Here is a 14355-nt window from a genome sequence, read left to right on the forward strand (position 1 = left end):
GACATTGTCCCCGCCCTGCACGATTTTGGTGTGAGGGATCTTCGAATCCGTCCCCCTCACCCCTCGTCACAACCCGACGCCACGCAGAGATGAGAGAAGAGAGTTCCCCACACGGCCACAGCGTGTTTGCACCGAGCCACCGACCTTAGTTTTTTGCTTCGAGTGGCGTCATTTTATTAGACAGCTTTTGTGAAGTGGGAAGACTGAGGGAGAAGCCAGTCCGAGAACATAGTGAGACTAACCACTAAGAGTTGCCGCCGCTGAGCGGTGAGACTGGGAGAGTCGGTGTCCGCCCTCACTCACCTGCCCCCCTAGAGCTGGAAGCTGCCCCCCTCACCGGAGCAGGAAGCGCTCGCCCGCCCAACAGCCGAGCCCAAGCCCGATCAGCGCGCCGTACAGCTTCAGCCACGAGCCGTCCCTCCAGACCGTGTCGAGGACCGGGTAGGGGGGCACGCCCCTCGCCCACCAGCAGACCCGGTGGCTCCACCACACGTACAAGCAGCCGTACCCGACCACGAGGAGCAGGGACGGACCTGCCGGCAGCAGTGGAGGCAGCTCGCCCGAGTAGAGCGCGACCTCGAGCGGCACAATGAGCGGCATCGCCGTGTGCTGCACCTGGCGACGGGGTGGTGCTGCTGAGCAGAGCCCACCTGCCCTGCGGAGACGCTGGCCGACCACCTGCAGCAGAGCGTGGACGGCTGCCTGCGGCATGCGAAGAGAGGGCCGCAGCAGGAGGTTCACGGCGCTCTCCGCCGCAGCGTCGTCGGCGGGAAAGTCGCCCCGCGGGAACATATGCCACGGGTTCGCCACGGCGAGTGCCCAGAAGCCAATGCCAACCACGCACCCCGCCGGCCCGAGGACCTCGCGCAGCGCCCCGGCCATGCCGCGCCGGCCGAGGCAGGCGGCGGCGAGGTAGGCGGCGGCAAGGCAGTGGGTACAAACGGTGAGATGCTGGAACGACGATGTAAGTCGCATCAACCGGTACGGTAGCCCTTTCCTCAGCGCCGCTTCATCGCCCTGCTTGCGGCTGGGCGGGAGCATGCGCCGGTCCTCCGGGATCAACGCAAGGAGGAAATAGAGGCACCCGATCGGGCCGTGGAGGGCGAGATTGGCAGCCCAGAAGTTGGAGAGGGGCATAGCTGTTGAGCGCTGTCAGGCATCGTCCCGGCCTGGTGGTCCGGCCGACCGCCGAACTAGAAACCCGTCGTCTACATCGAAAACCCTACTCCACCTTCGGGGAAAAGCTATATACGCTGAAAATCTACGAAGAGTTCAACTTGCCCCACCGAAGAAAAAAAGAAAACTCCGGCGGCCGACCGACCTCCACCTCTCTTAGTCCCCTCGAGGTTCCGCATGGCCGTCACCGTCACGCTCGCTGCTACACTGTCCCTCCTCGGGCCGCGCGTTCGGCCCAGCCGACGCCGCGCCGCCGTGGCGTCGTCATCCGCAACCGGCGAGCTGCGCGGCCTCCTGCAGATGGCGCGGCTAAAGAATGTGCCGATGGGCGCGGCGCTGGTGGCGTTCGGAGCATACGGCGCTCGGCACGCTCCGCCGCGCCCGCCGACGATGGTGGCGTCGCAGCTGGTGCTCGGTGTCGCGACCACCACCATCGTGACCACTGGCTCGATGCTCATCAACGACTACCACGACTGGCGCGGCGGCGTGGACACGGCAGAGACCAAGCCGGGCCGGCCGCTTGTGACGGGCGAGGTGCGGCCAGAGACGGTCAAGCTTGTCCTCAAGTGGGGGTACGCGCTCCACCTGACGCTGCTCTGCCTCGTCGAGCCCGCCGCCCTCCGCCTGCTCGTGCTCGCAAACACGCTGCTCACCTACCTCTACTCGGTGCACCTCAAGCCCGTCACTGGCGTGAAGAATGCAGTTTGCGCCGGCATCATCTCGATGGCGCTCGGGCTCGGCGCCGTCGCGCGCGCCGCGGGCGACGGCCTGCACCCGCTCCGCGCCGTCTGGCGCCCGCTCGCCGCCGTGGCGGGCCTCATCTGGCACCGCGAGGTCCTGATGGACATCGAGGATGTGGAGGGCGACGCGGCGGCGGGAGTGCGCACGCTCCCCGTCGCCCTCGGCGTGGGCGCGGCGGCGAGGCTCGCGCTCGCCCCACTACTCGCCGCCGCCGCCGCCGCCGCTTCTGCCGGCGGAGCTCGAGGCGCCCTCGCCTCGAGCTCGCTGCTGCTGACCGGTGCCCTCGCGGTGCGGGCGCAGCTCGGCGGCTTTGCGCCCGCGCTCCTCACCCAGGCCATCGAGCTGTCGCCCTTCCTGCTGCTGGTCGCGCTGTCCGCGCTGACGTCCGCATGAGCCGGAGTCTAGAGAGCGCGCGGCGTCCTACAAATGTTTTTATCGTGTGGAGCATGATAGTTGATTATTGATGAAGTGTATTTTGCATGGGGCATGACCTTAGCCCCTTTATCTTTACTTATACGACGAAAAGCGGCTGTGTCCCGGGACCTGGCCTCTCTCGACCGCTATACGACCACACTCTACAGCACGGCAACGCAAGGGGAGTGCCGTGCCGTCACCATCGGCGCCACCTCCTCCCAAGCGTTTGTGGCCGGGTCATACCGCTCTACCGTCCTGCTGATCACGCCCTCGTCCTCCTCGTCCGCCTCGTCCTCGTTCTCGCCGCCCAGAGCATACAGCTTGCCGTCGAGCACCGCCACGCCGACAGCAGCCCGCGCCGCCGCCATCGGCGCGACCTCCTCCCACGCATTCGTCACCGGGTCGTACCGCTCCACCGAGCTGAGGAAGTAGCCGTCGTCGTCGTTGCCGCCCACAGCATAAAGCTTGCCGTCGAGCACCGCCACGCCAGGCCTGCTCCGCTCCACCGCCATCGGCGCCACCGCCTCCCACGCGTTCAACGCGGGATCGTACCGCTCGACCGAGCTGAGGGAGGCGCCATTGCTGCGCCCACCCACAGCGTACAGCTGGCCGTCGAGCGCCGCCACGGCGTGATAATTCCGCGCCGACGGCAGCAGCGCCACCGCCTCCCACGCGTTCGTCGCCGGGTCGTACTGCTCGACCGAGCTGAGGTGGCCGTCGTCGTCGTTCTTGCCGCCCACAGCGTACAGCTTGCCGTCGAGCACCGCCACGGCGTGAGTCTCGTGTGGTGTCGCCAGCGGCGCCACCGCCTTCCACGACTTCGTAGCCAAGTCGTACCGCTCCACCAGGTTGGAAGTTGCGCCGCTGGCCCATCCGCCCGCAGCGTAGAGCTTGCCGTCGAGCACCGCCGTGCCGACAACTAGTCGTGCCGTCGGCATCGGCGCCACAGCCTCCTCCTCCCATTCGTTCGTTGACGGGTCGTACCGCTCCACCGAGGTAACAGTCCAACCCCCGCTGTCGTGGCCGCAAAACACGAGCAGGCGCGGCCTCTCGCGCTTCTTCAGCGTCTCCTTCCAGCCGCGGCGCCACGCGCGGCACGTCCCCTTGACGGCGTGCGCCGTGGTCGGCAGCTGGGCGAGGATGTGCGGGGCGAGGTCCGGCGAGAGGAGGACCTCGGAGAGCACCCACTCGGGCTCCACGAGCCGTGCGGCGTGCTCCTCCGCCACGCGCATTGCGGCGGCGCTCCAGAGAGGCGCCTGCTCGTCGATGAAGGCGACGAGCTGCTCTGGCGAGAGGCCAGACAGGCGGGGGCCGATGCGGTGGGAGGCCACCGTTTTTTCTTTTTCAGAAAAACAGAAGTTTCAAAGAGAAAAACAATCGTTGGCGCGCCGCTTCCTCCTCTGTCTGCTTTGCTCAACCTCTACCGCGCATGCGCTCACGCCATCCTTTGTTTGCGCCAAGGCCCAAGCGCACGGCCCATCGAGCTCGCCACGCACGCGCAGCGCTTTCCAGCTGCTGCATCCGCTGCTTTCGTGCAGCCGCCGCGGCGAGCCCTTTTCCAGCAGACTGCGGCCCTACGGCTACGCGTACAAACAGTCTGGTGCAGCGCGTCGCCAGGTCCCGACAACGAACGGCTGATCAAGCTGCTCGTCAGCATACTCATCGACCTCGTTGGCGTCGCCAGCTATGCGGTGCCGCTCGAAATGTGGTTCCATCAAAAGATTTTTTCGGCAATGGCGCGGGGAGCTATCCTAGTCGAGTAGGTGTGTTGTTTGTTTTTCGGTGGAACAGGCCCGCTGGAGGCGGCAAGGCATGATGGCAGTCGTCGGGGCAGCGCATGCGCTGCAGCCGATCGAGGAGCCCGAGCACGCGAGCACTCGTGTTCTCTCTACTAGACTACGTGCGCCAGTCGTACACGGGCGCCTTCAGCGCGCGCCGGACCCGCTCGTACGCCGCGTTTAGCGCGCTCATCCGGTCCTGGTCCTCCCGCTCCCTCCCCTGCTCCCCGCCCTCCGCCAAGGACGACCCCTGAGCCCGCCCCTCCCCCGCCCCCTTGCGCGCGCCTCTGCCTCGCCCGAAGAGCCCCCGCCTGCCCGCGCCCGCCGCCTCGCGGCCTCGCCTCAGGTCCGGGTGGATCTCGCGCGCCCGCGCCACGCGAGCACGCCGCAGCTCCGCCTGCGTGATAGCCGCCGGCCGGCGCGACTGCAGCCCGAGGGTGGCCAGCTCCGCCTGGAGCCCCGCGAGCCTCTGCCGCCGCACCTCCGCCTCGAGCTGCGCCGGCGCCTTCTCGAGCGCCTCGAGGGCGCGCAGCGCGTCGCGGCGCCACACACGGTCGAGCCTGTTCACAGGTAGACGCGTGTGAAGAGAGGCTTCTCGCAGCACGTCGCTGCGCCAGGCGGCGGGCAGAGCCTCTTGGCCGCCTCCTCGAAGGACCGGCCGAAGGGCTCCTCATTCTCCTCCTCCTCCTCCTCCTCCTCCCGGGCTGTGCTCTCCTGCACGCCGCTGCTGCGGCGGAGGCTCTGGGAGAGCTCTGCCCAGAAGTCCATCGCGCTGCTCGAGAGCGTCACCTCCCTCGAGAGGCGGCGCAGCTCCTTCTTGTCCTGCAGGAGAATTGGTGCGTGAGATGGGCGATGCCGTGAGTGATGCAGATCTAGATGGAGGAGCACGCCTCGAGCAGCGCCTCGAGCCGGAGAAGCGTCTCGGCGTCCTTGCGCCGGCTCAGCCGCCGCTTCAGCCCGCCCAGCACGCGCCCGAGCAGCCGCTCGCTGTCTTCCGCGCTGTCGCTGGCCTCGGGGAAGAGGTCGATCAGACGCTTCGCGGGAGCCGCATCGATGCGCTTTGCCGGAGCCACATCAACGGCAGCGGCAACGCCATCTGACACAACCACGCTGTCGGGCACGTGGTAGAGATCAAATAGCTCGCTCCGACGCTGCTCCTCGTCAAAAGGCTGGCCGGAGCCGTCGAGGCGCATGGCGATCGAGGCACGACTCGTGAGGGTGCATCTCGGTGTCGAGAGGGATGCGAGCAACAGGGATGCGAGCAACAGCATACACGTGTGGGATTCTGATAAAAAAGAAACCCGGTGATTCCAGACCGAAAGCTGACCGTTCTTCCTTCCTACATACATACATGCAACTGCATGACGCGCGTCTCCCCAGCGCGCGGTCCGCGGACCGTCTCGCGAGGCGGGGGCCGGGGGTGGGCAGGCAGGGGGTGCCCTCTCTCGGTGGCCACCCGGCGCGCGGTTTTTCGTTAATAATATTAAATAAACTTCCCCGTTGCGCGTTGGCGGCCTCTGTCCTCAGAGCTAGGACGAGAGGAGAGACAGAGGACACAGAGCCGACGTCATGCCAAACATGAGAGTTTCGTGTGCGACACTTTCACCCTCGGCGTCCCCGCGCCCTCTCAGCTGCCGCCGCCCTTGGCTCGCGCATAGAAGGTGCTCATCTTCACCGTCCGTCCGCAGGGCAGCTTGCGCGACACCGAGACGCACATCTCGCCTGAGCCCACGACCTCGCGCCGCGAGACAAATGTCGGCTGTTCGCCGCCACGGCACGGCGAGCCGTGCTCCGCGCCGCCGAGCGCATGTGAGTAGGTCTCGCGCATGTCGAGCCCGCCCGCGCGCGGCGTGACTCGCGTCTCCACCGGCAGCCCGCAGAAGCCCTTGCCGCGCTGCGGCGAGCCGTCCAGCACCATCGTGTACCGCTTCGTGCCGCGCAGATCCGCGATCGAGAGGTGGACGACCTTGCCCTGCATCGATAGCACCTGCGTCTGTCGCCCGCGCACCGCGGCGCGCCGCTTCACCCACGGCACGCCCATCGCCTCCTCGAGAAACGCGTCCGCGCCGACGATGCGACACTTTGTCCACGTGCCGAGGTAAGGCGCCTCGCCCGCAGACCCGCCGGACCCGCGGCCACGCAGCCAGGTCGTCGGGTTGAGTGCGCCGGCCGCCGTCGCGACCGCGCCATCCAGGGCCCTCTCGAAGCGGAGCATTGGCTCGGAGAGCGCCCGGAGCGGCGGGCGGAAGGCTGGCAGAGCGGGCCGGCGGGCGTCGGCTGCGAGCGGCGCGGCAGGCTGTGAGCGGGTGGAGGAGCCACGCACTGGAGGAGGTGCCAGGAGGAGAAGCCAAGCACAGAGCGCGGGACGACTCATATGCATGTATGGTGTGGTTGTGTGCGCGGTCTCGGATCTCGCTCACAAAGAAAAACCCGGTTTGCCGCCAATTCTCCGCGAAATGTTTATTCATTCGGCGCTACGCCGCGTATGGTTTGATTCTTATTTATTCAGTTGCGTGATGAAAAAATAATAAAAAGGACCCGACGACCTAAGACTTTCGAAATTGTTGGCTGCCCTCTAAGGATCTCTCTCAGGATAGACTAGCGTCTACAAACAAAACACCCCCCTCTAAGTCTAAGAACCCCCGTTGGCGTTGCTCGTCTGGCAGCCAGTCATCGCACCACCACCCTTGGCAGCACAAAACTGCGCCAGACGTCCGCCAGTTCTGGAGCCGCTCCCTCGCGGCTGTCGAAGCGCTCCTCGTCCCAAGCGATCAGGTAGCCCAGCCGCATCACCTCGACCGCCCGCTTGCGAGCCGCCTCCGGGAAGAGCTCGTGAGACTGCGGCGACCACTCCGCCGCCTTGAGGATGAGCCTGCCCACCTCCACCGCCTCGGCCGCTGGCTGCAGGTTGGCCGGCCTGGGGGAGGGCAGAGGTATGTCAAAAGAGAGGATTTGGCGAGTCGGGGAGAGACCATTGCATAGCGCGCCGCAGCGCGAGGGCCTTGGCCTCGCCCGCCACGCGCACGCCGAAGCGTCCCGTCGAAGCGTTTGCGGAGATGACGACGCCGACCTTGCCGTTCATCGAGGGCCGCGAGACGAGAGAGCGGATCTCGACTGCGGAACCGACTGCCGCAGCGGTCGGATCCGACTCGCCCCACGAGCAGAGGACGCGCGCCCGCTCGAGGGCCGAAGGCTCGCCGGCTAAAGAGTCCGCGCCGCCGCGCAGCAGCGCCCGCGCCCGGTCGACGGTGAGCGCCTGCGGAAGAGGGACAATGAGCATGAGGACAACACAATCACCTTCGGCCGCTAGTCTCGGGCACGCCTCGAGGTGCTGGAGCGGTGTCCAGCTGCGGCTGGCGACCAGCCAGGCGGCGAGGTCGGCGTTGCCTTGGAAGTTTGCGACCGCCTCGGGCGTGCGCCAGAAGGGGGTTGCGGCGCGGGAGGCGCCGTAGGAGGAGATGAGCTTGGCGACGTCGAGGTGGCCATTGTAGCACGCGGCGAGCAGCGGCGTGACGCCGCCGTCGTTGGCTTGGTCGGCCACCGCGCCAGCCTCGAGAAGCAGCCGGGCGCACTCGAGCTGGCCCTGATTGCACGCGACGAGCAGCGGCGTGGCGCCGTCCTCCTTGGTTTGGTTGACCGCTGCACCAGCCTCGAGAAGCAGCTGGGTGCACTCGAGGTGGCCCTTCTGGCACGCCATGTGCAGGGGCGTGGTGCCGTCATCGATGGCTTGGTCGACCGCCGCGCTGGCCTCGAGAAGCAGCCGGGCAATGTCGGCGTGGCCCTCGAAGCAGGCCATGTACAGCGGCCAGAAGCCGCCCTCCGTGGCTTGCTCGACCGCCGCGCTGGCCTCGAGAAGCAGCCGGGCGATCTCCACGTGGCCGCGCTGGCACGCCATGTACAGCGGCGTGATGCCATCCTGCGTGGCTTGGTTGACCGCCGCGCCAGCGTCGCGCAGCAGCTGGGCGCACTCGAGGTGACCCTCCGCGCACGCGATGAAGAGCGGCGTGGCGCCATTCTGCCTGGCTTGGTCGACCGCCGCGCTGGCCTCGAGAAGCAGCTGGGCGCACTCGAGGTGGCCCTCCTGGCACGCGATGTACAGCGGCGTGGCCCCTCGGTGCTGTGCTTGGTTCACCGCCGCGCTGGCCTCGAGAAGCAGCCGGGCAATGTCAACGTGGCCATTGAAGCACGCCGTGAACAGCGGCGTGCCGCCATCCTGCATGGCTTGGTTGATCGCCGCGCTGTCCTCGACGAGCAGCCGGGCGATCTCGAGGTGGTTGTTCTGGCACGCCATGAACAGTGGCGTGGTGCCGTCGTTCATCGCTTGGTTGATGTCAGCGCCAGCGTCACGCAGCAGCCGGGCGCACTCGAAGTGGCCGAACTGGCACGCAATGTACAGCGGCGTGGCGCCTTGCTCATCGGCATGATTGACCGCCGCGCGGGCCCCGAGAAGCAACCGAACGCACTCTAGGTGGCCGTTCTGGCACGCGATGCACAGTGGCGTGGAGCCGTCCTCCTCGGCCTGGTCGACGGAAGCGATGGCCTCGAGAAGCAGCCGGGCAATCTCGCCGTGGCCCTCTTGGCATGCGATGAACAGCGGTGTGGCGCCAACTTCATTGGCCTGGTTGACCGAAGCGCCAGCGGCGAGGAGCAGGCGGGCAATGTCGACGTGGCCCTCAAAGCACGCCTTGTACAGCGGCGTGGCGCCGCTCGCCTCGGCCTGATTGATCGCCGCGCCGGCCTCGAGGAGCAGCCGGGCGCACTCGAGGAGGCCCATCGCGCATGCCATATACAGCGGGGTGCAGCCGTCCTCCTGGGCTTGGTCAACCGCCGCGCTGGCCTCGAGAAGCAGCCGGGCGGTCTCGACGTGGTCCTCCTGGCACGCGATATACAGCGCGGAAGCGCCCCCGCCATTCGTCGCCCCGACGCTCGCGCCGCCGTCGAGCAGCAGCCGCACCGCCTCGGCCTGCCCGTGCCGAGCGGCCCAGGTCAGCAGCGTGTCTTGCCTCTCGGTGTCGTGCCGCGCGTCGAGCTGGGCCGCGAGCGACGTGCCGTGCGTCCGCCGACCGTCGGAGAGGAAGGCGCGCAGCGAGGCAAGGCTGCCCCGAGCCAGGTCGGCGAGCACGGTCGTGCTGGCCCCGCTCATATATACACACAAACATGAACGCTTTCCGTACGTCCTCTGAACTAGAACTTTGGCATTCGGGCGGTCCTGTTCCAGCTCCGCTGGGGCCCCGGGAATCATGCCGTCAAAGAATTTTCACGGAAATTTACGACAAAAGGCGTCAAAGAAAAACGTGGGGCCTCACGTGCTCCAAGTGCTCCGCACCGATCTCTCAACACACAAGCACAACTCGGAGCACGTCTCACAAAAGCCGCGGATCCGGAACCCCACCCGATGTCGATATCCGAAAGCGAGCGGAGCTGTCACACAGCTTGATTCACAACAGCGCATCCTCAAACAAGAGCCTCTGGCATACGCCGGCCCCACCTTCACTCCCGGCTCGCGCCGGCGCCGCGGACGCTCGCCCTGTACGCTGCAGCCTCCCTCGCCTCGGCCGCGGGTGTACGCTCCTCCTCGCTGGCCGCGTCGTGGATCTGAGCGAGCGCGAGCATCCCGTTGTCGGAGTGCTTTTGGATGTGGCAGTGCACCATCATCAGGCCCACGAAGGGCGCGACGAAGCGGATCGTGAAGCCGACGTCGCCTAGAGAGGGCGGCGGCCGTCGAGAGGCGTCTTGCGCGAAGCGAGGGAGCACTCGGCGGAGCTATGGGGAGATACGGGAGATACGGGGAGATGTGTACGGGGAGCACTCGGCGGGGAGGCCACCGTACAGCGGCAGCGTGTCGCGCCTAATGGTCCATTCATGATGATGAGAAATCAACCAGTGGCGATTGGCCAGAGGAGCGGCAGCATGTCGCGCCAGTCGCCGACTGCCACGAGCGGCTCATGCTCCGCCTTCACTCATTCCCCAATGATCAGTGGCCGCCATTCACAGCTTCGCCAATCCGCGGCGGGGTGCGTGCTCCGCCTTGGCGGGCCCCTGCATGCGGACGTCGACCACCTGGAAGTGCGTCATGTGCTGGTGGTACGGATGCGTCTTCGCGCCGGTGCCGGGCGCCTCGGCGCCGGTCAGGCGCCACTCGACCACCGAGCCGAGCGAAAGGTGCCTAGACGGTTCCGAGAAGGTTCGGAGAAGGTTCCGGCACGGCGCCTCTCATCTCGGGTCATCTCTCGCCAGTCCGCGCGAGAGACGTTGAAGATCTTGTCGTTGATGACGTTGCCGCCGCTCGAGTCGGAGAAGGCGAGCTCCTATCGGAAGGTCATCTCGCGTCATCTCGGGTCATCTCGGGTCATCTCGAGTCGGAGAAGGCGAGCTCCTATCAGAAGGGTCCGAGACGGCTTCGGGAGAGTGCAGCCGAAGCCCCTCCCCCTCCCACAGCCGCGGAGAGCTCCTCGCGCTGCGACACGTCTGCCCCGCGCAAGTCGGGGTAGTAGCTGGGCGGGCCAGGAAGGGAGTCTGGCAGCTTCGCCATGCCCGGGGCGATCGCCGCCGCTCTCTCCTCCTCCGCCGCCGCCGCCCCCTCCTCCACCGACCCCGCGTCCTTCTCCGCCGCCGCCTCCGCCTTGGCCGCCACGAAGAGGAAGCTGCCGTCCGAAGCAAGCTTCTGACCCGCCTGCGACGCGCCCGCCCCCACGGCCGCCCCCGCGCCCGCTGCCACTGCCGCCGCCTCCTCCTCCGCCATCTCGGCCTGGGGGGCCGGCACCACCGCCAGCACCGCGACGGGGTGGCCCGCCTAAGTCATCAATCAGTCGCAGTCATTAACGAGCTCTGGACCAGCGCCGCGACGGGGCGTGGCCTACCGGCATCACGCCGCCGAAGGCTGCCGACCCCAGGCTGCCAAACTCGTGCGTGCCTTTGAGGAGGTATGGCTGACAGTGAGGTGAGAGGCATTGGTGTTGCCAGACTGCCCGTCTCGAGCGTGCCCGGCTCTGTGCAGCCAACCAGCACGTCTGCCCGACCGCCCGAGGGGAGCAGCAGCGACGGCACGTCGCGCGGCGACCGCAGCCAGACCCCGTCCCAGCCGAGCAGCACCTGTCATCTCGCGTCATCTCGCGTCATCTCGCCGTCACTCGGGCAATCAGCCCAGACCCGGCCGAGCAGCACCTGCCGACGTCAGGCCGTTGGCCAACATGTCATGGACGTGTCGTGGACGTGTCCCGGACGGGGACACGACGGGCTCAGTGCCCGCGGCACCGTGCGGCATCCGGCGTCGCTCACGCGCGCCTCAGAGAAGCCCAGCCGCAGCCCGCTGAGCGAGCTGTCCTAAGGGTGCGTGTGGGGGGGGGGGGATGATGATCGTGGCTCATCTCGGCTCATCGCGACTCATCTCGGCTCATCTCGGCCCCTCCTGCACGGAGTTGATGAGGCGGAGCCGGAGCCACCCGCCGGCAGGCAGGGCCTAGAACCGCTGAAGACTGATCAATACACCGGCTAGAAATGAGGACTCGCCCGCCTCCGGCAGGCTGGCCTCGTACAGCGCCTCTCCTCCGTTCACGACGAGCAGCTCGCCTTGGAAGCCGGACGGGCTGGCGATGTAGTTGAGTCCATAATTGATTCCATCATTGAAGGATTTGATTAATTCCTTGGAAGCCCGACGGGTTGGCGATGGCGGGGTCGATGGCGCTGGTGCCCTTGTTTGCGAGGGTGGCGCCGAGGTAGTTCTTAGACGAGGGGCGGAGGTCGAAGGCCTGGAGCATTTCTGATTGTGATGATGGTGTCGAATGATGGTGGTGATGATTGGTACCAGCGTCAACAGCTCTCGGAGGAGGGGCGGAGGTCGAGAGCCTGGAGCAGCGCCACGTGGCTGGCAGCGACGGGCAGCCCGAGCGCCTCCTCCTGCGCCTCGTCCTCGATGAGGAGGCCGCCTGCCGTGGACACTTGCATGTCGGGCACATGTGCATGTGCATGTGCATGTTGTGCATGTGCATGTGGCTTGGACATTTAGCGCCATGTGCTGTGCATGGCATGTTGTCATGTGCATGGACGGGTCACGGACGCGCGTCATGGACGTGTCGCGGACGTGTCGCGGCCTCTCTCGGCGATGCTGAGGCCGCCTGCCATGCCTCCGTACATCTGGACCCACGTCGACCCGTCGGCGTGCGGGTGGTAGAAGAGGAGCGAGCTGCCCGTCTGCGGGTGGAGCAAGTACTCATACAGCTTCTCCTAGGCGCGACGCAAGACGTCACTGCAGCCTCCGCGGCAGCGGCGAGCCGACCCTGCGGCCGTCTCTCTTCCTGCCCCGGCGACACGCGGGTGAAGGTGTCGTCGCTGACCGCGTCGGCGTAGATGCCGTGCAGGTGCAGGTTCGTAGTGTTCGCCTGCCGCAGCCCGTTCCCCTTCCCGTCGTTTGGCGACGCGACGTCTGGCCCGAGCCGGTTCCGCAACCGCAGCCTGATGCGGTCTCCCGGCCTCGCGAGCAGCAGCGGTGCGGGAGAGACGCCGTTGTACAGGCGCGTGGCGAAGGAGATGCCGCGCGGGAGGAGGAAGACTCCCTCCGTCACATCGAGCGTGTAGTTGAGCCAACCTCCCACAGACCTCACGACCTGCTGCGCCTCGCCTCGGACGACAAACTGCACGCCGGTGGCCGCTCCGCTGACAGCGCCGCGAGGCCGGGCCGCCGGCTCCGAGCTGGCGGCCGCCGAATCGGTTCTCCGGGCCGCCACGACGCCACCACTCCTCGCGAGCGGCGACGCAGCGAGCGCCGCGACTGCCGCCAGCGAAGCCGCCACCGCGAGCGCCGCCACGCCGCAGGCGCAGCGGCGAGGCCTCTCGAGGTCAAGCCGCGTGTACCGCGTCCGCGTCGCGAGCGAGGCGTGGTTGGAGGCCATTTGGTGTGGCGCGAGTCTCGGCCGAAGGACCTTCCAGGAATATGCTGTGGCCAAAAACAAAAAAAGAACACCCCGTGGGAGGTGAGTTGTTTTGTTGTAAATTCAAGAAGCTAAAAAAGAAACCCGGCGCGGTCAAAGGCGAACAACGGCCGGTAAAGGGATGGCGACGACAACGGCAGCCTCGAACCGTGGACGCAGGGCTGGGACAAAGGTGCGCTGCAAGCCGTGGACGGCGACGGAGGAGGCACAGCTCCGAGCGCTGGTTGACGCGGGCACCAAGGCGCAGCAACAGAAAAAGGCGATGTGGGTCGAGATCGCCGCACAGTTGGACAACCGCACCGTGGCGAGCGTCGAGCAGCATTTCTACTACATGGAGCGACAGGAACGCGCCAAGAGCGGCACGCCCGTGACCGGCGGCGGCTCCGCACCGAAAACAAAGTCAAAGGTCAGCGCGTGCGCCGCCGCCCAGCCGTCAGCGTCCAAGATTGCCAAGGTGGAGGCGACAAAGGGCCGGCAGATCAAGGTCGAGGACGCCCTCGCGTACGTCGACCGGGTCAAGATGAAGTTCGAGAAGCAGCCGCATATCTACGACCAGGCGACTTTTCCGCCTCTCTCTGCCCCCTCACCTCTCACCTCGCAACGCCTCTCCTCCTCTCCCCCGCACGGCCGCCCCGCCCCTCGCCGCCCCTCCCTCTCCTCCCCTCCCCACCCTCTCCTCCTCCTCCGCCTCCTCCAGTTCCTCGACCTCCTGGAGGAGGCGGAGGCGCAGTCGATCGACACGCCCGGCGCCCTAGACCGCGTGCTGCAGCTCTTCCACGGACACCGCGAGCTCATCCTCGGATTCAACGCCTTCCTCCCGCCGGGGTACAAGATCGAGTTCTCCGACGACGAGAAGGCGCCGCGCGTACAGCTCAAGTACCCGCACGGCGTCACCGGCCCTCAGCCGCAATACAACCCGCTGGCGCAGCCGCCCGCGGCGCCCGTGCCATCCATCATGCCGCAGCAGCCGCACCCCGCCGCGTCGCTACCAGGTGAGTGATGACGATTACGACGACGAGGCGGAGGAGTACGTGGACGAGGACGTGGCAGAGATCATGCGACGGCTCGAGAAGTGCGACGAGGAGGGCCGCTGCTTTGAGTGCATGCGCAAGCACCGCGGAAACTCGCTGCCCTACTGGATCCGGCACCCGGCCGATGAGATGCAGGAGATCCAGGACGTCGAGTTCTGCTACGATTGCTACGATCGCGTGCGCAACGCGCGCCGGCGCGAGCTGGGCATGTCGCATTTCTCTGACGACGACGGCTGCGACTCTGACAGCGACGACTCCGATCGCAGCGACGCCTCTTGGGATTATTGA

The 14355-nt window shown here is 66.9% G+C and overlaps 5 protein-coding genes across 5 annotated transcripts; 2 read left to right on the plus strand and 3 right to left on the minus strand.

Moving 5' to 3' along the window:
* Positions 1-333: 333 nt before the first annotated feature.
* Positions 334-1159, minus strand: EMIHUDRAFT_464288 (hypothetical protein; the record flags this gene model as incomplete). Its single annotated transcript, XM_005769245.1, has 2 exons — positions 679-1159; positions 334-615 (listed from the first exon to the last, which is right to left on the minus strand). The coding sequence occupies exons 1-2, from the start codon at positions 1135-1137 to the stop codon at positions 334-336; spliced, it is 741 nt and encodes a 246-aa protein (XP_005769302.1). The 5' UTR covers positions 1138-1159.
* Positions 1160-1593: 434 nt separating this feature from the next.
* On the plus strand, positions 1594-2388 carry EMIHUDRAFT_356054 (hypothetical protein). Its single transcript, XM_005769246.1, has one exon. It carries the CDS (start codon positions 1627-1629, stop codon positions 2308-2310), a length of 684 nt encoding a protein of 227 aa, XP_005769303.1. The 5' UTR covers positions 1594-1626; the 3' UTR covers positions 2311-2388.
* A 1839-nt stretch (positions 2389-4227) lies between these two features.
* EMIHUDRAFT_102821 (hypothetical protein) lies at positions 4228-5380 on the minus strand (the record flags this gene model as incomplete). The annotated part of the gene is made up of 2 exons (XM_005769247.1): positions 4228-4669; positions 4998-5380. 2 exons carry the CDS (start codon positions 5378-5380, stop codon positions 4228-4230), a joined length of 825 nt encoding a protein of 274 aa, XP_005769304.1.
* Positions 5381-9599: 4219 nt separating this feature from the next.
* On the minus strand, positions 9600-12997 carry EMIHUDRAFT_210481 (hypothetical protein; the record flags this gene model as incomplete). The annotated part of the gene is made up of 12 exons (XM_005769248.1): positions 9600-9811; positions 9991-10063; positions 10170-10226; positions 10361-10417; positions 10873-10902; positions 10970-11038; positions 11112-11201; positions 11364-11432; positions 11524-11568; positions 11970-12005; positions 12249-12332; positions 12443-12997. The coding sequence occupies 12 exons, from the start codon at positions 12995-12997 to the stop codon at positions 9600-9602; spliced, it is 1377 nt and encodes a 458-aa protein (XP_005769305.1).
* A 41-nt stretch (positions 12998-13038) lies between these two features.
* Positions 13039-14355, plus strand: EMIHUDRAFT_210482 (hypothetical protein; the record flags this gene model as incomplete). The annotated part of the gene is made up of 4 exons (XM_005769249.1): positions 13039-13078; positions 13156-13550; positions 13752-13979; positions 14056-14355. 4 exons carry the CDS (start codon positions 13039-13041, stop codon positions 14353-14355), a joined length of 963 nt encoding a protein of 320 aa, XP_005769306.1.

Source organism: Emiliania huxleyi, assembly GCF_000372725.1.
Source record: "Emiliania huxleyi CCMP1516 unplaced genomic scaffold EMIHUscaffold_43, whole genome shotgun sequence".
Taxonomy (NCBI): Eukaryota; Haptophyta; order Isochrysidales; family Noelaerhabdaceae; genus Emiliania; species Emiliania huxleyi.